The 21,189-nt window shown below is 46.1% G+C and overlaps 1 protein-coding gene across 3 annotated transcripts in view; it reads left to right on the plus strand.

Moving 5' to 3' along the window:
• The window catches only part of Polr1A (RNA polymerase I subunit RpI1), a 314,770-nt gene that overhangs the window by 247,877 nt on the left and 45,704 nt on the right, over positions 1–21,189 (plus strand). For all 3 annotated transcript variants that reach the window (XR_012823481.1, XM_075673365.1, XM_075673366.1), the window contains exons 25-26: positions 7,657–7,880; positions 15,011–15,165. Coding sequence is in view for 2 of the 3 variants with exons in the window: in XM_075673365.1 (XP_075529480.1) it covers positions 7,657–7,880; positions 15,011–15,165 (379 nt within the window). In the remaining variant the exon portion in view is untranslated. The remainder of the gene's footprint in view (positions 1–7,656; positions 7,881–15,010; positions 15,166–21,189) is intronic.

The raw sequence follows: 21,189 nt of genomic DNA on the forward strand, positions 1-21,189 counted from the left end.
GCAATCTCTCTCGTCGACTTCTATTTGCCAGTAGCCAGACTTGAGGTCCATCAACGAGAAGTATTTAGTGTTGCAGAGCTGATCCAATGCAGCGTGTTTATCCGTGGAAGGGGGTATACGTCTTTCTTCGTGATCTTGTTCAGTCGACGATAATGGACGCAGAAACGTAAGGTTCCGTCCTTTTTCTTCACCAGGACAACAGGAGATGCCCACGGGCTTTTCGATGCCTGGATGATGTCGTTGCGGAGCATTTCGTCAATTTGTTGCCTAATAGCTTCACGTTCTCGCGTCGAAACTTGGTAAGGGCTCTGGCGGAGTGGTTGAGCGCACTTTTCGTTTATTATGCGATGCTTTGCAACTGGTGTTTGTCGAATCCTCGATGACGTCGAAAAGCAGTCCTTGTATCATCGCAGAAAACTTCTGAGCTGTTGCTGCTTGCTCATGGGGAGACATGGATTTACGTCGAAGTCTGGTTCGGGGGCTCTGGTAGATGTGGCAGAATCTGAGAGGACAAATGCATTGCTCGTTTCCACAATTTCCTCGATGTACGCGATTGTCGTGCCCTTGCTGATGTGCTTGAACTCTTGGCTGAAGTTGGTTAGCATCACTTCCGTTTTCCCTCCGTGGAGTCGAGCAAACCCTCTTGCGATGCAAATTTCACGGTCGAGCAGTAGATGTTAGTCACCCTCGATGACGGCTTCTACGTCGGCAGGTGTTTTGGTGCCAACGGAAATAACAATGCTGGAGCGAGGCGGGATGCTTACTTGACTTTCGAGCACACTCGAGGTGTGGTGACTACGACACCTCTCCGGCGGTATCTCTTGGTCTTCCGACAGCGTTATCAATTTCCACTTCAGGTCGATGATTGCGCCATGTTGGTTCAGGAAATCCGTGCCAAAAATGACGTCTCGTGAACACTGTTGGAGGATGACGAAGGTGGCAGGGTAAGTCCGGTCATGAACGGTAATTCTTGCCGTGCAGATCCCAGTCGGCGTAATGAGGTGTTCTCCAGCAGTACGAATTTGAGGGCCCTCCCATGCAGTCTTAACCTTCTTCAACTGGGCGACGATGTGTCCACTCATGACGGAGTAATCGGCCCCTGTGTCCACTAAGGCGGTAACTGCATGGTCGTCGAGAAGCACGTCGAGGTCGGTGGTTCTTTGTCTTGCATTACAGTTAGGTCTTGGCATCGGATCACGGCTGTGTCGCGTTGACCTGTGGCTGGTATGGGACGTCGTCAGGTCGTCTTTCTTTGTCGTATTGTTTGCTTCTACACTTCGTCGGGATGGCGGCATGTCGTTATGTCGTCGAGGTAGTTTCTTCGGCGTCTTCGTTGGCGGCGGAGGATCTTCGTCAGTTCGACGAACAGCAACCGCACCTCCATCGGTTGCTGCTTTTAGTTTACCGGATATGAGCTCGCTGACCGGCCCCGGGCTGGGCCAGTGTATGGACGGTGCTGCGGCGACAGGTAGCGGCCTGGTGACGGTGAACGGGACGATTGTCGAGAGTTCCACTGAGTGGCGGCTAGGTAATCGGCGATGTCACGTGGGCGCTCCCCAAGCTGCGGACGCGACGTGTTGACAGCGAACCCTCTCAGTCCCATGTCGCGGTATGGGAATCGGCGGTACACATGGCCGGCTTCTCCGGAGTGATAGCAGAGCGGCCGGTGGTCGGGGGCTCACCAAATGTCCATCTTCCTCGCGTAGGTGCGCTGGGCGACGGGTGGGCATGCTGGCGGCGACAGCGGCAGCAGCGGTGGACGACGGAATTGCAGCGTTACAGGGCCCTGGCGCAGTCGCGAGTGGGGGCCTTGACGCCGTGCGGCAGCGGCGGCGGCGTAGGTCATCGCTTCTGGCTGGGGCTGCGGTAACTGAGGTTGCACCTCAGGAATCCCAAGTGATCGCTGAACCTCATCTTTGAAGATGTCGGCGATCGAGGCCACTTGAGGCTGCGACGAAGGCAGGACCTTGCGCAGTTCTTCATGCACAATGGCCCTGATGGTCTCTTGAAGGTCTTCGGAACCCAGTCCTTGGATGGTGTACAGTGGCGTGAGACCCTGGCGGTTATATTGCCGGATGCGCATCTCCAAAGTTTTCTCGATCATTGATGCCACTGCAGAAAACTCAGCTACAGTCTTCGATGGGTTACGAATAAGTCCTGCGAAAAGTTCTTGCTTGACGCCCCGCATCAAGAAGCGGACTTTTTTCTGCTCCGACATTTGCAGGTCGGCATGCCGGAAAAGACTGGCCATCTCCTCCGTGAAGATCGCGATCGTCTCATTTGGCAGCTGCGCTCTGGTTTGTAGTAGAGCTTGGGCTCGCTCTTTTCGCACGACGCTTGTAAATGTTTGCAAGAAGCCGCTTCCGAACAGGTCCCACATTGTTAAGGTGGCTTCTCGATTCTCAAACCAGGTCCTGGCGGCGTCTTCCAATGCGAAATGCACATGTTGCAGCTTGTCGTCGCTGTCCCAACTGTTAAACGTAGAGACCCTCTCATAAGTCTCCAGCCAGCTTTCCGAGTCCTCAAGTGTGGAGCCACGGAACGTCGGTGGCTCCCTGGGCTGCTGCAGAACTATTGAGGCTGCTGAGGCTGCCATTGGAGCTGTCTTCTTGGTCGTCTCTGGACGATCTTCTCGGACGATCTTCTTGGTCGTCTCTTGTAGAATTCCGTGTTCTGGGGGAAGCTGCTGTAGCCGGCGGCTTGCTCGATGTTCTGGGACGACGTTGCTGTTGTCTTTGCGGTCCGGGCTTGAATTACGGCTTGTCGGGGGCGTCCGGTACATGAACGTAAAGCACCTCCACCAGATGTCACGTGGTGGTGACGTTGAAGAACACAGTAACAATACTGTGAACGACAAAACTAAATTTTATTGGGCGAACTTGTGCCCACAAAACAGGCTACACATATAGCACAACGATAGCAGCGAACACGGTCGGCGATCGTCGAAAATCTGATCAGCGGGTCAAGCGCGTCGGCTTTTATAGATCAGCCGTTAAATTTTCCAGAGTAACCGCTGGGACCTGCGTGTCTTCCACAAAGTTCTACACTATTAGCGTCGTGCATACATGTAATCAGATTACACAAGTTACGGTGAAAGACAGTGAACGGAACCATCGATAACGTTCCAGAAACTTCTATTACATGCTGGCGCGTCCTGTGCCTTGCGATAACATTTGTTAGGCGTTGAGAAGTGGTCGCCCGATAAAGATAAAGAAGTACACGTGTCAGTATGAGGTTTTGAATTATCAGGAATTGTTTTTCTTATCACTTCACTGATTCTTTTGCTTATTTTGATGCTGATATTTATCCTTCTTGACCCATTAGCTCTTTTGTTACCACTAGAATTTTCGGTGGTATTACGTTTTAATGCTTTATTTCAAGATGTAGTAGTTGCAACGTATAATGCAACACATAATATTCTAGCCTGATCGCTGGTGTTTTGAATGGATGTGAAACAGTAGTAACTGCGCAGACAGTTATTGAAAATTCTTATGTAAAACTTCGATGAAGCGCCTCAAGGAACAAAAATGAGTAAATTTTTTTTTTAATATAGCTACCGAGAGTAAAAAAGAAATCTGAAATATGCACCTGGCTTCTAGTTCCCAACTTTTGTAAGTGAGATCGTGAAAAGGGTTATGAAACTTTGTTGGTGTCAATACTAGTCATAATGATGCCCGTGCTATGCGGGAAAGCAGAAGCTTAGCAAATGTGAAAACTGGCAAGTTCCTGTTGTACAGGGAGCATTTGTTTTCAGTAGATACTGCAATTGCCTGGTTTGTTTTTTACTGCGTTCTCTAGGCTTGCGAAGGCTTCGTTGTCAAGTCAGGGAGCTTGCAAGAGCTTCCTCATGCTTGATTATTGCATTCGATCAGTCTTCCTGTGCGAGCAAGGTGGTCCAATATGTGTTCAACTCGCGCAGCAGCCTCCACATGCTTTGCTGAGTTCCTGTACAATGCTGGGCAGTAATACTTAGTGTAGCACAGGATTGTATACTAATGAATAATGCCACTTGAACAGGCGATGTTCAAAATGCAAGAGTTTTGACAGCTAATCCAGCTTCGGTGGAAGGTCAGTCTGGAATCGACTGAATGGTCTTGTGGGAGTGAGGACCCTACACAACGGGAAGGATTGCTTGTAATAATTTATATATACACTGTGAAAACCCTGATGGGTAAAAGTGGCCCGTGGTGGGCAAAGTAAAGTTTCATTTCCTATTAGCCAAACACAATTATCAAAATAACATGCACTCATGAGCATCTATCATTGTTTGAGATTTTGTTAAAGCAGCCTAGACGTCGGATTGGAAAATTAGACAACCCGACAGAAGCTTGTGTGTGTTTGCTGTTGCTGTCGTTTAAAAATTATGTTGCTGAGTTGACCAAAGTGCAAATTTTGTGTCGTTTTATTGAGAAAGTGCTGCAAGCACTGGATGCTAGCTTCAACGATACCTCCAGTCAAAGCTGTATTTTTCCAGACTACCTGATCTGCCCAAAATTGTCATATTTGACAATTAGTTAAAGTTCAGTCATCATTTCAGATGATGCATGAAATTGCTAGTAGAAGGATTCTAACGGAAATGCTTATCAGGGTGTAGAAAAACTTTAGGTGAAATTGATCAATTTCTAAAGGCATTGTAACTAAAGAGTTATTAACTGCTGAGCTCAAACTGTGCTTGTGTTTGTTGTTTTGTACCACCATTGCCAAAGGTGAGCTCTACTCCTCCAGGCCACAGCTTCTGTGCCAGAGACGAGCCTTGCTCATTACTCAGTTTATATCATGCATTTGAGGTTTCACACTTGAACACATTCCCAAATGCTTTGAGTTCCTTTCATTATCCTCATCTATACAGATAACTATGCTCAAAACCTAAACGTGTGCTGAGGGAAAGTCTCTCTTTCCAAACAGATTTAATTATTATTTTCGGTGAGAGAGAGAGATTAACTGCATGTGTAGTATCTTTATAGAACCTAGAAATAATATGAAGTAATTTGCCACTATAAAACAAAACAGTGAATTTTGTTCACTTTTCCACTAAAGAAGTTGGGAAGTAAGGGGTTAATGTTCACATGTTTCATATGTGTAATAACAAGATGTCCCATTTCAGTAATATACTGTGGAACACCTTTCTCTGTACTACTCTACAATGTAAATATAGTTGAACCACCTTATAACAATATTCAAATGCCAAGAAAATCACATGGTTATAACCTTGTTGTGCAAAGAGAAAGCAGAGAGGACAGACATTGAAACATTTTAGTTTGACAGAAAGAATTAGTCAAAACCACTGCAACACGATGCAATGCTACACGTGCCATGCAGGGCACGCGGCACAAAGGCAGATGTAGCAAAGCATTCGTTTTCCTTTCGGCAGACGCACCCAGTAGCCTGATGCAATTGTTATAACTGAAAACATTGTAGTAAGCCCGTTGTAGTAAGAGGTTTATTTTACAGGGTGTCTACCAGCCGGGAAAACTGGCAATTCTCAGGGATTTTGAAAGTCTGGAAATACTCAGGGAAACTTAAGGAATTTGTGCTTCTATCAGGGAAAATTAGCTGTAATTTTATTGAAAGGGAACGAAAGTCACACTAATTCTGGCTCGCATAACAGAGAGGGATCGTAATGAATTGCCTTTTGACGCCATGTCATCGGCTGGAGGAGTTGCCAGTGTGCAGGCAATGGCCGACTTTCCGGACGCCTGACGGCTCCGCGGCACCATCACGTACCCCATAGAGTCAGTGTCTAAGAACATCTGAAATTTTGGGACCGCAGGTTCAAAACGGCATTAATCAAGGCCACCACTGCTGCTGTTCTGATTACCTTGCCGCTGTGGTAAACGCTAGGCCTAGCTGCTTCAACTTTCATTATTAAGCTTCTTGCCGTTCGGCGCCGTATTTTTCATTGAAAGAATTCGCTGCTGTAAGCAATGGCACCAACTCCGTCTTTGTGGTCCTCACGATTGGCTTCGAAGCTCGGAAAGTACGGCGCGTTGCATAATGCCGGTTCCCAAAAGTCAGCTTTGCCTCGATACTGAATTGTTACGCGGTGAAGCGTTAGCGTCGGAAGGGGAAATTGTCAAAGGACACAGTATCTATTCCTTAACTATACACGCATCCATCCGCCATCTCCTGTCACAGTACAAGCACCGATATGCCTAATAAGCGTGCTGGTAGGCCTTTTCGGATGTGCTGGTAGGCCTTTTCAGCCTTTAAGGGCAGTAAAAGACATGCATTCATTTTTTCGGACTGCCCAATATTACGGACGTTTTCGTGGCCCTTAGGGAGTCCGAAAATAGTACATTGACTTTACAGCTGAAGAAGAGAATGCTTCAAATGGTCCGTGGGGCGAATGCGCAGTGGAAGGAGGATGAGAACAGAAAGGACCCAAGTAATGAGGAATGAACGGGAAAGGAAGTCTGCAGCCACTTTCTTCAAGGAGCTTGAGCTCAAAAAACAGTGTTGGCTGTAGCCGGAATGCAAGTGTCCCTCATCCAAGCCGAGATAAGCTCTTTAAAGCAGCGAAACGCAACACTGAGGCATTGTGCTTGGGCTCAGAGTATGTCAGGAGAGTTGAGGTTGACACACCAGCCGTTGAGAATCTCATTTATGACAAAGTTCGGGCCTCACACCAATTAGCTTGCTATAAATTGATAAAAGTAGCTCATATCACCTTCAGTCATGGCGCCCACATTTGTAGATGCGACCTGTTTTTGCCATTTCTATGCAGTGATAGCAAGGGAATAGAGCACGAACATTAGGATTACGGCAAATTGAAGATTCTGATAACCTAAATTACTTCCATTTTGCTTCTGAGTGATATGTATCGTTACAGAGTATCACTTTGGTGAAGGCACTACCATGTTTTATGTGACGCTTGATGTGGGGCGTGTCGGTAGCAACCTTGAAATATATATATTTTTTTCTTTTTAGAAATGCTTGAAACTAATGAAAAACTTGTGCATGTAATTATAGCGGGGAATTTAATCATTTCTATGAAGAAACGTAGCATGACTTACTTTACGATATTCAAATATTTAGTTACTCTGTAATTATAATGACTCATCATAAAATGCTCAAAGAGTCGTTCTATCACCTTGATTTGCTTTCAGTGGAGTCTCAAGCACCACCTATGTTTCATGCATATGTATCGACAGTTGATCATAATTCGTGACTGAAGTAGATATTCGAAAACATTTGTTTATGTATGCATCTCATTTTTATTCGTATTTGAGAATGCTCCATTCGATTTGCAATGAGTTTACCATTTTTTTCGAATATATTTTATTGGCTGTGCATTTTACTAACTCCTTAATTCGGATTGAAAAAAAATTATACTGCCTACTATTCAAACTGGATTAAGTCATTTTTAGCATGCTTACTAAAGAGTGACAGTGTCGGGCAACATAGTGTCAGCCTGTCTCGACATAAAACAATGTTCTGTGTCACACAGGGAATTTTGTAAAGGCAATCAGGGAAAACCTGTAAAACTCGGGGAATTTGGGAATGTGTATTGGTAGACACCCCGTTTTACCATAGAACACATACAAAAGTTGACGGTGCATTGGCTATTGTTATGTCTGATACATTGTTAAAACCGTTGTGATATGTGGGATTGACTGTATCTAAAAAATACAACTAAAACACTACTGCTGCTACCAGGATGACACGCACGACAAAAGCTCGAGAACGTCGTGGGGAAGAAGCTGCTTCAGCAGAGGATGCCAGCATGGCACCACCACGTCCGGAAGCTGACGAAGGAGGTGAGAGCTCGGATGAGGGCGAAGGGGACGGTGACACGGTTGCCCACCAGGCTGCAGCACGCCATGCCCAGGAGCGGGAATACGAGGAAGCCGAGGAAGAGGAACGCGTTGCTGTTGAATCTGGTGGGTGTTCAGTGCATAACAGCCCTTTGAAAATGTCATGTACGCACTGCTTTGAGGCATTCTTTGAGGAACCCGACGGTACTTCTAATGCGCACTTGGTTTTCGTTGGTTGCAGCTAACCACTTTGAGAGATACTACTATCATTTTCGTGAGACTGCATTGGACTTACCAAAGTATGCGGCTGATATTGTTCCTGTCACTGTGCGCAGTTAGCACGCTTGGCGCAGTGCTGAAACGCTTATGGCTGTACACACGAATGCATCCAGGGATGAATTGCCTGAACTCTAGCGAAAGTGATTAACCGAGAATAATGCTCCAAATTGTAGTTAAGCACAAAATGAACCCATGCCAACCTTCAGGAAAATGCACTCTGTTGCCATCTGGTAATGGAGATGATGTGGTGTCTTATGACTTTGAGGGTAGGCTGTTGTGAATTCCGCAAATGCGTTTTCGATTTAGTTTTAGCATGCAGGTGATTTTTGGACTCATTCTCTCAGAGAAAAGGTGTGCATTGGTTTCGAGTAAATACGGTATAGAGATGTGGGATGCCAAAATGGTATCGAAATGACAAAAAAAGGTGAGGAATGCCAAAATGTATTGTTGGGCTGGTTGGTTGAGCCACAGCCAAGGTGAAATCATACAGTGTCTGCCTCATATGTTGGTAGCACTGGGTTTGAATTCTGGTGCCACCAAAAACCGACCATTCTTTTTTTTTTTTCGAATGGGTAGAGATGTACTGTGACTTGGCTCTTAGTTAATTATAGAGTTCTCATGTCAGAAGGGGGCCTTATAGAGATTGGCAAAGGTCTCTGAGTGCCCCTTGCTTGCGTCGCCACTGTGGGAGGCAGACGAGTGTTGCTATCGTGTCTGTACCAGTAAAATGGGTATACAAGCTTTCTCCTGGCTGCTCGGCAACTACGGGAGTTCCAGATTGCAAACTGCAAGTGAAGCATAAAAATTGGGGACAGACAGAGGGTACAACACACTCGCTATCTCTCCTTGTTTTTTGCAATTCACTTGCAGTATGTCGTACCAACGAGGTAGAATATCTACCCTTCTCAAGTTCCAGATGCTTGAAAGGACAATCGCCTTATGGGAAGATGGTGGCTTGGGACCGCCAGACTCCTTTTTTTAACTGCAGCATTGGTGAAATGGTAGTGCATCCACCTCGTATGTGGGAGGGGCTGGGTTTGGATCCGGTGCCACCAAAACCCTGGTGCCACCAAAATCCGGTGCCACCAAAAGGCGGACGTGCGCTGCCACCGAGTATCTACCGGTAAAATAAGCACAAGTGCTCTTCTGGCCTGGTGCTTCGCAACTATGGGAGTTTTAGATGCTTGAAGGTACACCCACCTATTAGGAAGATGGTGGCATGGGACCGCCAGTCTCTTTGTGATAGTTGTTCAGTGTTTTGTTGTTAAGTGTTAAGTTTTAATGAAATTATGGGCTGTACGTAATTCAATGAATACACGAGGTCTGTTAGAAAAGTATCCGACCTAATTTTTTTTTTCGAGCACCTGATGGATATGAACAAACGTGCTTGCGTCAGCTGACCTCGAACTTTCATGCGCATGTGAGAATTTTTTCCCGCTTGCCAGTAGCGTTAGTCGCTGGGATGCAGCGTTTCAGTGAGGCAGCGCGCAGTACTCTCATTGGTTTTTTATTGCAAGGGAAATGGCAGAGTGACTGGAGCAGTGCTACTGCATCAAACTTTGCCAGAAACTGGGCGACAGCCAAGTGGAAACCATTCGGGAGATTCATACGGCTTTTGGTGACGATGCTATGAGCAGCACACAGATGGTACAACCGGTATCAAGACGGCCACACATCGGTGGAGAGTGAGCCATGCTCCGGTCGGCCATCAACATGCTGAAATGACTAGGTCATTGCCGAAATGAACACTGTGGTGATGCGGGACTGTCGTGTGGCTATCTGAGAAATTGCGGAAGAGGTGGTTATCAGCACTTTTTCTGCACATTCTGTTATGACCGAAGATTTGGCCACGAAGAGAGTTGCGGCGAAATTCGTGCCGAAGCTGCTCACGGTGGAGCAAAAGCAACTTCATATTGAAGTCTCATTGGACATGCTGGATTCCACAAACAGTGACCCCGACTTCATGAACACCATAATCACTGGTGACGAGTTTTGGGTGGTACGACCCGGAAACCAAATCCCAGTCGCCACAGTGGAAGCATTACACGATACCAAGACCAAAGAAGGCCCACCAAGTGCTCAGCAACGTCAAAGTGATGCTGACTGCTTTTTTTGACTCCCGTGGTGTGGCACACCACGAGTACGCACCACAGGGTCAAACAATCACCAAAGAGTGCTACAGGGATGTCGTGCGTCACTTACGCGATACTGTGCGTTGCATGAGACCGGAGTTGTGGTCAACAGTAAATTGGCGAATCCATCACGACAATGCTCCTGCACCTTCCTCGCACTTGATTCAGACCTTTTTTGGCGAAAGACCAGACTCCTGTAGTTCAACAGGCTCCTTACTCTCCTGATTGGCCCCCTGCAACTTCTGGCTGTTTCCCAAAATCAAGAGGCCATTGAAAGGAGCGCGATTTCAGACAAGAGAGGACATTATGGCTGCAACGACAGCTGAGCTAAACTCCATTATGAAAGAGGCCTTCTCAGAATGCTTCCAACAATGGCAGCACTGCTGGGAGAAGTGTGTGGAGTCCCAAGGAGACTAATTCGAGGGTGATTAGGTTTGCAACACTCCAATTATGCCAGTTTTTTTTTCTTCGGCCAAAGGTCGGATACTTTTCCAACAGACCTTGTAATTGTGTGTATACATTATATGCATAAATTCGTAGTCTGCACCATGTTTCGCTGCTTAGCGAAGATGCTCCTGTTCCATGTGACGCTTCTTTCGGGACTAGGTGTCCTTGATGCTGAGTGCACACTTTGGAGCCATTTTGCTTGCGTGTGTTTACGAGCTGCTTCTGCATACATGGCCAGCAGGCTGTAGACGCCAGCTCCAAGTGCTCTCTTCAGGCTATGGACGATTGTAACGTTTCCGCTATCACAGCCCAGCACGTGACCTCCACAGTCCAGCACCTGCGTTTTTGTCGCATAAGAAAGCAAGCAGAGCACGTGCCATGTGCACAAACTATGCATCCCGGCCAGCAGTGCCGCCAGCTGGGATGTGCGGAGGCGAGCTCCATCTGGTAGTTTTGCGAGAAATTCAGCAGTGCACGTGAGCACGACCAGGAGGCAAGCGCCATCTGGCGGTGTTGCAAGAAAGCCAGCGGCATGCGCAGCAAGGTCATAGCAGCAGCAGCAGCAGCGCCCGGAAATTCGGGAGAAGAGGCAAAGAAAGCTTTGCTTTAAAATTTCCCTTCGAATTCCTACAGAAATACATGCAGCCATTAGTACTTTGTCTTATCGAAGCAAGGCTTCTCTGCCAACAGATATACGGAATCATTCTCATGGGGACCGAGGTGTGCCCTGGCACTTTTGTGTGGGCATTTGCCTATTCTGTTGTCCCTATGTTTCTGCCTTTTCACCCACGACATTTGTCAGGGGTGGCTTTTTCGCCTTACTGGTTTTCAGCTATGGCACTTCGCGCTGCCACTAGCGGTGGCGTGATTGGTGCAATCAGCAGAGCGAGCATGAGAGAGACCTCACCAGGACAGCACAGGGTCATACACGTTTTTCCTCTCGTCTGCCAGCTCCTTTGGGCATTGCTTGTAGTGGAGCTCATCTGCGGTGCCTTACACCTACAGCGAGCACGTACCTTGCACTGATTCTTTTCCCAGTGTTAAGCCGAAGAGCAACGCCTATTGCTTGTGTGTGGTCATACTACGCTGAGCCACACTTACTGGAGACCAAGTTGACAGATGTTGCTCTAGCTCTTGCAAGCGGGCTCATCTGCTATTGCGAGAGTCGGCAGCATAGCCAGGGGGACACTTTTCTCTTACCGACGTGTCGTGGGAAGCCATCTTCCCACAGCGACATGCTAGCGGTACCCTTTTCTGTATTTGGCCCCTGACACAGGAGCCTCTTTGCATCCGCCACCTGCCCGGGACCAGGTGTTGTACAGAGTTGGGTATTGCTGGAGACAAATAAACCTGTTTTCGTTAACTTGGGTCAATGGACTGTGTTTTCCTACTGCCCAACGGCTTGCTCGATTGCATGAGGCGACGGCTGATATGGCCCTGAGGCTTGCTAAGCCCGGACCTATGGTGGTCGGTATTTCTATGAGTTACAGACCCTACATTCTTTCAAAGCAAAAGGTAACTGGACATTTTGCAGACACTATTCGCTTGAAAACTCTGTTGCATGCTGCCATCGGCATCAATTCAAAGGTCCTGCATCTAGCACAATCTCGCAAAAGCACCAAGCATCATCCACCTTGACTCTGAACAACACATCTTACATACATAAAAAACTCTGAAGAATAGGTTATGACAAAAAACAATAACAAAAAAAAAACAACAGATAACGACGAACGTTAAAAAAAGCAAGGCATACTAAAATTTGGCCAGTGACAATTTTTTATCATGTGCACAATCACCGAACAGTCAGACAGGCCACTGTAATGGTACCACAACGTAGCCATTTTAATTGTAAATATTTCTGGTCAAGGTCATGCGTGCCTATAACAAAGTAACTGTTGTGCTCCTTCAACTTCATTAAAACAAGTTTGGACTCCAATACAGTTTGGCGCTCGTTACAACAGACTTGCGTACAACAGACTTTCGGATATAACAGATCTTATTTCAGCCTTATTTTGCTCTACCTATTTTATTAATTCAACAAAGTTCGCTTTTAATGGACCGTGCTACAATGGAATATCAGCTACAGTGGACGAAATCAGCGGCAATTTTTGTCAAAATCGGGCGTATGAAATGGACTTTTGCCTTGTCAACACAGGCGACAACTGACTTGTGAGGGTTAGCTGACGATCGCGCCTCAATATCGCGTGCGCGATGGAGGAAGGTGAGGCTGAAGTGTGCCGTCTTTCGTTTGCGAGGTATGGGGGGTCGGGGTGAGGGGAGTTCTACTCAAGTGTTTGTTGCTTACGGGCGCCGGCTGCATGGGCACCATATCTTGAGAGTAATCTGTGATGTGGACAAAGTACGTGCCCACACGGGTGCCGTAGCTTGAAAGCGGTCTGCAATGTGGACAAAGTGCACCCAGTGCCGGTAGCTTCGTGTGCGCTGTGCTTTCGACGTTCGCATTGAAACGAGAGAGAGCACGAAGGTAAATCCCCTCGCTGCTACCTCACTTCTTCACTCCGTTTTGACAACTTTTCACCGTCATCGAGTGAGATGTGTTCATGTTTACCTGCGTGCGCATGACATCATGCTTGTTAATGTAGTTAGTAGGTGAATGTTTACAACTTTACACGGCCGATATAACTACTATCCTTACTTTATAGCTGTCTAATAATATTGACACATGTACTTATCTTTATTGGACAACCACGTTTCGCCGCCTAACACATGTAATCGCACAGCGTGGGATGCGCCTGCATGTATCCGAAGTTTCTGGAAAGTTATCGATGCTTCTATCCGCTGTCTGTTGTCGCCGAACCTTATGTCATCTGATTTCATCACCTGACGCGAATGGTGTAGAACATTGTGGAAGGCACGCGGGTCCGAACGGTTAATCTGGAACATTCGACGACCGAAATATAAAAGCCGACGCGCTTGACGCGCTGATCAGATTTTCGACTATCGCCGACTGTGTTCGCCGCTCTCGTTGTGCTTTAAGTGTAGCCTGTTTTGTGGGCACAGGTTCGCCCAATAAAAGCTAGTTTTGCCTTTCACAGTATTGCTACTGTGTTCTGTGACGTCACGACCACGGGATAATATGCTTTCAGAATCGATGCTTCGCCTCTTGGATGAAACAGCGTTTTTTTTTTTTTTTTTTACTTTGGACATTTTTCACTCACTCTTTGCAATAATGTTGTTATACATTGTGACCAAAGTTTCGGAAGTGAGGCGTTTTGGATATTACAGGCTTCGGATAAAACTGACATTTTTTGTCATGATTGTCAGGGTCTGTTTTAACGAGAGTTGAATGTATGTATTTGAGCTTGTATAATTATGACACTCTTGTCCAGCAACTAAACAAGTTGCTGGACACGTTAAAGAAATGTTGCTGGACTCTTTTAATGATAATTAGGATCATGGTGAAAAATACTAATTATTTGGAGGTCACAGGTTGATACTCATAGAGACCCATCCAATTTTAGTAATACCAGTGTCACATGGGCACTTTCAATCATAATGGAGCCTGATCAGGATCGAATTTCTCAATTTTGATTAATTCCTTCGCACAAGCTGCAGAAGCAGCCATTCGTGCTGAGAAATTTGATTATGATTGGGCTTGATTGCAATCAAAAATGCCTCATGTGAACAGGATAAAACAGTTGTAGTGCTTCCATACGGGATATGGTTGCACTGGCAGATCTAGATTTGGGCCTTTGAAGCTTTCCACCCCCGTAACTTCAGATATACCTGCACTTCAGCGCTGCATGCCACTGCATGGTTCAGTAAATATTTTAACTGCATAGTTTTGTACACAGGGGCATTCCTGTGTCTTTAATAAGCGCTATGGATCAGGAGTCAAACTTAACTCTAATACATTTCTGCATTTGTTATTGCTCACTTTGCAATCTCCTGTCCTTTCTTAAAATGCTTACAGTTACATGGCTTAATGGCTTTCTTGTTGTCTGCCAGGCATTGCCAGTCGAAGGCATGTCAGTAACTATAACACGCTTAAGTAAATCCTGTACTTTAATGTCTTTTCTTTTTGGTAGCAAAAGTATCATCATCATCAATCTAACAGAAAAAATAAATTAAGTCTGAAGCATCCAGTTCGTCTTCCTCTGGTGCTTTAGAACCACATGAAGCGAAAAGACAATGATGCCAAGGAAAGCATTGGGGAAACTAGCTGTTCTTTCCAATCAAAATATTGAGATAGTAAGGGAATAGGGAAATTAAACAACAAACCAGTACACGTTGCACAAGTTATGACTAAACCTTTTGGGCTGAACAAGACCTCGAATTCAGGTTAATTCGAACATATTTTCTTTTGTAGCTCTACGAAGAGCCAAAATAATTCGGCTTGCAGTCACAGCTTTCCCTGTTTTTTTTTCTGTGCTACAGACGAAGAGTTGCTTGACGGTGCTGAGAACGTGCCAGCTACTGAACGTGCTCTGCCGTCAGCCGAAGAGGGCGCCACATCCGATGACATCCTCGTCTCACTCCAGGCGGTCGTTCGCGATGAGAAGGCCGAGAAGCTGAAGCAAGCCAGGATTTTTGTAAGTCCCACACTTGCTCTTTATTTATTTATTTTGTTTATTGTATCTTCATGGCAGAATCATTACAGAGGGAAGTGGTAAAAAGAGAAAAAAAGAAGTCATTTCTGTGAAAAGATACACCAACATAAAGTTATATCATGTATCAATACAATACAGATACAATACTTTAATCATCACATCAAATCATCAATACAAACAATCAAACTATAAAAACAATATATAAACTCACAATATGATACAGGTAGGCACAAGCAAACAAGAAGAAACAACGAACAAACATGAGGTAAAGAACTAGTTAGTTACTGTTAGTTAAGAATTAGTGAAATGAAAAATTCTATGATTGGTCAGTGTATTATGTTTGACAGCAGCATTTTGGCAAACTGCTTATCCCTTTGATCAATAGTGGGACACATCAGTCCCACTTTTCAGGGCAACTTTGCTGTGCTGTAGATGGGATATATAACAACTATGGTCTCGCTTTTTCCTGTGGCTATGGTTCTAGAGCTTGTTAGAACATCTTTCTTTATTCCATGCCTTATGTTAATTTGACTCCAGTTAATTAGGTCTTTCGGTTGATTCGATCCTGATCAAACGTTCTGGGCAGCACCTATGCATTCTTATTAATGATTTTTATTTTTATTTTTATGTGCCCAAACATTCATAATTTTTTTTCCTAAATTGGCATTCGCCGGACACATTGAACGTGACCAGTCTGCACCTACATGCCTGATACCTGTTTTGACCTTAATAAAGACCCTTTAGTGCTAGCGTCTGTTTTCGCAATGCTTACGGGATAGCAAATGTGTTGACACACGTCATTGAAAATGCCTATTGCAGCATAAGCTGTTATGGTTTTGTGGGTTTGTGATGGTGTCCGTTGTCTGTAGTATCTACCACTGGGAATGAGAAAAAAAAACCCCAGTTCTCGCCAAGATCAAACCCAGCTGCTCTACCACTGAGCCACGCCAATGCTTGTTAACATACAGTGGAAAATGTGAGGAGACGCGCAGTGTGATATACGCACTGGATAGCCTCAATACGTGCACATGTTGCATTGCATTTTGCACATTATTACACCAGGTAGAACTCCATGTAGCAGATGCACAGTAGCGGTACAAGGTAGTTAGACGAGGTTTGAGGGGGAAAAAAAGTTTAAGGAGATGTACACAAGAAAGCTAGAAAAAATCTTATATTGTGCACCTGACCGAATCAAGCTGTCTTGGTGACTGTGTCACCGCTGCGTTTCAACATCATCATCATCAATGTGCCATGCCACTGGTTAAGGGATGTAACATGTGCGCCATGTAGTCTGTATACCTGTGTTTACTCTTTGGTACATGTTATGGCGCCTCCTTGCAAGGTACAAAGCGCTGCTGAAGAAGCTAATCGTAGAGCTATGTCCGCGGCTGCGACCAGACAACATCGGGCTCAACAGAGAGCAGGAAAAGCTACAGCTCGCCATCGACTCCAGCCAGACAGTTCAGATCGTTCTTGTGAAAAAGACGTGAAGACCCTGTAGTGTGTAGTGTCGAAATTGCAGCTCGTGTAGTGCCGCTCCTCCAGCTTATGCTGTGACTGTGCTGCGTGAGCCGCACCAGCTAGTGCCGTGTTTTTCCACTCACCCTGTGAAGAATTTCGAGCGATAACGGTAGCTTACAATGTCTGATTACTGTATTTACGCAGTTGTAATGGCTGTCCATTGTTTCCCAAGGCAATTGGACCGAAAAATTGCCTGCACGGTGCAGTCGGATACAAAACCAAAACCGCCTTCAGGTGGGGGGGGGGGGCAATAGTATGCTTTACCGCATAACATTCCTATATTGCGGCGAAGCTGACTTTAAAGCCGTGCGGCGAAGCTGAGTGTAGAAAATCGGCTGCCATTTGAAAAGAAGTCGCAGATTCGCCGAAAGGCGAAGCATCGATTGCGATAGCAAATTAACAGACAGTTATACGAAGTGAGGATAGTAGCTTTATAGGCTGTATAAACTTTGAAACATTTGCTTACTAACTGAATTAACAAGCATGGTGTCAGCACGCACAGGCAAACATGAACACACCACACTTGATGACGGCAGGCACTCGCTGTCAAAGCGCTGGCGTGAGCAAGTGCGGCAGCAACAGCAGCGAGCGATGTGATTCGTGCTGTCTATCTCTTGAACGCAAACAGCGGCAAGAAAACAGCGCACAAAGGTACGAGCCATTTACAGATCACTTTCAAGATACGGCTTGCACGACCATGCACCTCCACTCAAAGTATGCAGTTGCTGGCAGAGTAGAAGCCTCCTCCCCTCCCTCTTGTGCTGCCCCCACCCCTCACTTTCCTCCTTTCCGCACGCGAGATTGAGCTTTGATCGTCACTTGTGCCCGGTCGCGAAATATGCAGTTGCTGCTGGAGCCCAACAACGCCCCCACCTCCTCCCCATGGTCTTTCGCGCGAAGGAAGATGGCGTTTGCTCTCAGCCTTCCTTCTTTGCGTGTGCCAAATTGAGCCACGATCCTCAGCTTTCCTCATTTATTTATTTATTTATTTGTGATACCCTCAAGGTACATAATTGTACATTGCAGAGGGGAGGGGCGAGAATACATTTGAAGAGTAAAAAATGCAGGATTAGTCAAGGAATTTCCAAGGAACAAAAGCAATATGAAAAAAGTAGTAATGCATTTATAACAAATAATAGAGACTTACATAACATGAAAATTTAGAAAGAATACACTTTAGCAAGCAGACAATGTTCACGAATAAGTACATAATTATGCCATTTGCCACCATACATTATTTTATGTTGATTAGTGCATTCTTAAAACGAGTGGGGTCACTGATGCTTACTAATGATGTAGGTAGATTATTCCAGTCGACTGAAGTCCTAGGAAGGAATGATTGTGAGCACGGGACGGTGTTATGACGGGGCACGTTAACTCTATGTAAGTGGTCACGACGAGCAGAATAATAAGGCGCAGGTTGGATCCAAAGAGGGCGAAGAGATGCGTTGTGGTAGTAGATTTTATGAAAAAGTGAAATGGGCATGATTCTTTTCTTTCATTTGCCCATACAGCACACGGCATGCGGCGACGGTGTTATCGCCCTTGGACTTTATACGGAGCATCACGGCGATGACAATAATGTGCCAGGAATGTCCATATAATTCCTATCACAATAAAATTGGGTGCACATTAGATTTATAGTTGGGTTAGGAGTTGCAAGTCATTTGTATGTTAGTTTTCTATTTTAGACGCATAGAAAGTGTGCGCACATTTTGTTCAGATTCAAGCAAATACTACCAAATGAATCAGTGGTGTGTTTTGGTGTTTTCCTGCACCTTGTTCAATTTGACTCGCTGGATAATTGGATCAGTTTCGTCAATCTCGTCAGGCGCATGCCCATGTTCAGGCATGCACCCGACCCTCATGGTCAGGCACGTGCATGCTGTCTAGTCAAGTTTGAATTATCCGCCGAAGGCCAGTTTTAGGATTGGAATAAGGAAAGTTTGGGCCCATAGAAGTGCATGAATACTGGCCAGGACGTTCGGTCAAGATCAAATTAAATGAAAAATCAAGTTAACTGGAGTCGAAGTAACGGAAGTCTACTGTATGAGAAATGAGTATATCTTGTTAAGAGGCACTGCTTTTTTTTTCAAGAACTGCTGTGATACTGGGAAGCCCTGAGAAATTGTTGCTGTCCTGTGACAGCAATCCCTTTCCATTCTTGGTATGCTTTGCTGCAAAACTCAGGTGGTATGCTTCTTCGCATAACATCCCAGTTTTGCGGGGAAGCTGACTTTTGGGAAATGACATTATGCAACGCTTGATTCTTGCTGTGCTTTCTGTGCTTCGAAGCCATCAGCGATAATGACAAAGGTGTAGTCATCACCATTGCTGGCAGCATCAAATTCTTTCAATGAAAAACATGGCACTCAAGAGCAGGAAGCTTGGTAGCGAATGTAAAGCAGCTAGGCCCAGTGTTCTGTGGTAGTGGCTACAGGGGATCGGCATGTGATAGCGCTGATTTGAGGCTGTAAGTTACTAAACATGGTGACAATGATGGCTTCATGTAATGCTGTTCTCTTCTGCAGTCATGGAAAAAAATCCGGAAAATAGGATCCGATCACCCTCCCCACATCGCCGATCACTTTCCCCTATGCATCGACGACCCGTCTAACAAAGAGGGAAACTAGACGACGCAGTACCTGAGGCAAGAACTGCGCAAGTGTCGTCGCCATGCCTCCTCCTCCTTTACCTGCCAATGTCATTGATGTGTTTATCGAAGATGTCGTTACAGTCGCCCTCGTCAATACCGGTGCCGCTATTTAAGTTATGGATGCCAGGTTTTGCCGTTCGCTTCGTAAAGTGACGACGTCTCTGTCTGGATTGTCGCTTCGAACGGCGAATGCTCAACCCATTTGCCCTACCGCTGCTTGTACGGCCCATGTGACCATACAGGACATTTTGTACACAATTGAATTCATAGTTTTTTCATCGTGCTCCCACGCCGTTATTCTAGGATGGGATTTTCTCTCATGCCACAATGCCGTCATCAATTGCGCTCGGGCTGAGATTGAACTTTTCCACCTTGGTGACCTGCTCTCCGTCGATGCTTATCCTGCCGCTAAAATCGCCATGAAAGAAGACACCTGTATTCCCCCGTGCTCTTCAGCATTCGTACCAGTCTTCTGTAGTACCATATCTGACAGGACGGTCTTCTTCATGCCCTCTCATCACTTTGTTACCCGAAAAGCGCTTCCTTTGCCCTTTGCAGCTTTTGACCTTGCCGCCAGTGTCAGCACAATGCCCATTTACAATCCTCTTTCATCGCCGCTATCACTGCTCCGCCGCGAATGCCTTGGTTACGTTGAGTCGGTCGATTCAACACTAATTGTCTTCGTCCTCAACGAAGTGCCTTCTACTGCCGTCGCTAAACTGAGTGCCCTCTCCGTACCCGACTCAACATGGACTGGTGTGTTCAGGCCATTCATCGCCGAAGATCTGACACATTCGCAGCGATCTCAACTTCTCGCAATCCTTCAGCACTTCCGCCGTTCTTTCGACGTTGTGCAAACATCTCTTGGCCGTGTATCGACGGTCGAGCATTACATCGACACTGGCTCTCACTCACCGCTGCGACAAAGACTATATCGCATGTCCGCTACGGAATGTCGCGTCATTGCTGACCAGGTCGATGACATGCTCCGTCACTCAACCTTCCCAAAGCCCATGAGCCTCTCCCGTGGTCCTCGTCACAAAAAAAGACGGTTCCATCCGCTTCTGTGTTTATTTTTGACGATTGAACAAGATTACGCTGAAGGACGTCTACCCATTACCACGCATCGATAATGGTCTGGACTGTTTGCAGGGAGCCGAGTTCTTTTCTTCGCTGGATTTGCGGTCAGGCTACTGGCAGGTTCCGATGGCAGAGGCCGATCACCCGAAAACTGCCTTTGTTACACCAGACGGCTTGTATGAATTCACCGTCATGCCTTTCGGACTCTGCAACGCACCTGCTACGTTCGAAAGAATGATGGATAATGTTCTGCGTGGCCTCAAATGGAAAATCTGTCTTTGCTATCATGATGACATTGTGGTGTTCGTCCCTGATTTCGCCACGCACCTGCTCCGTCTCCAGCATGTACTCACTTGCTTGACCAACGCCGGGTTGCAACTTAACCTGAAGAAGTGTCGATTTACAGTTCGTCAGCTCACAATTTTAGGCCATGTCATGTCAAAGGAGGGCATTCGCCCGGATCCCGAGAAGCTACGTGCTGTTACTGCGTTCCCGAAACCTACCACTATGAAAGAGCTACACAGTTTTATCGGCCTCTGCTCTTACTTCCGGCGATTCGTTCGAAACTTTCCATCAATTATAGCACCTCTCACGCAGCTCCTTGATGGCGCTAGAGATCTCTCATCATGGTCTCCAGCATGTGACGGCGCCTTCACAACCTTGCGACGTCTTCTCACGATGCCACTCATTCTTTGCCATTTTGACCCTCAAGCGCCAACTGAAATCCATACCGATGCAAGCGGTGTAGG

The sequence above is a fragment of the Dermacentor variabilis genome, chromosome 10 (assembly GCF_050947875.1).
Source record: "Dermacentor variabilis isolate Ectoservices chromosome 10, ASM5094787v1, whole genome shotgun sequence".
Classification (NCBI taxonomy): domain Eukaryota; kingdom Metazoa; phylum Arthropoda; class Arachnida; order Ixodida; family Ixodidae; genus Dermacentor; species Dermacentor variabilis.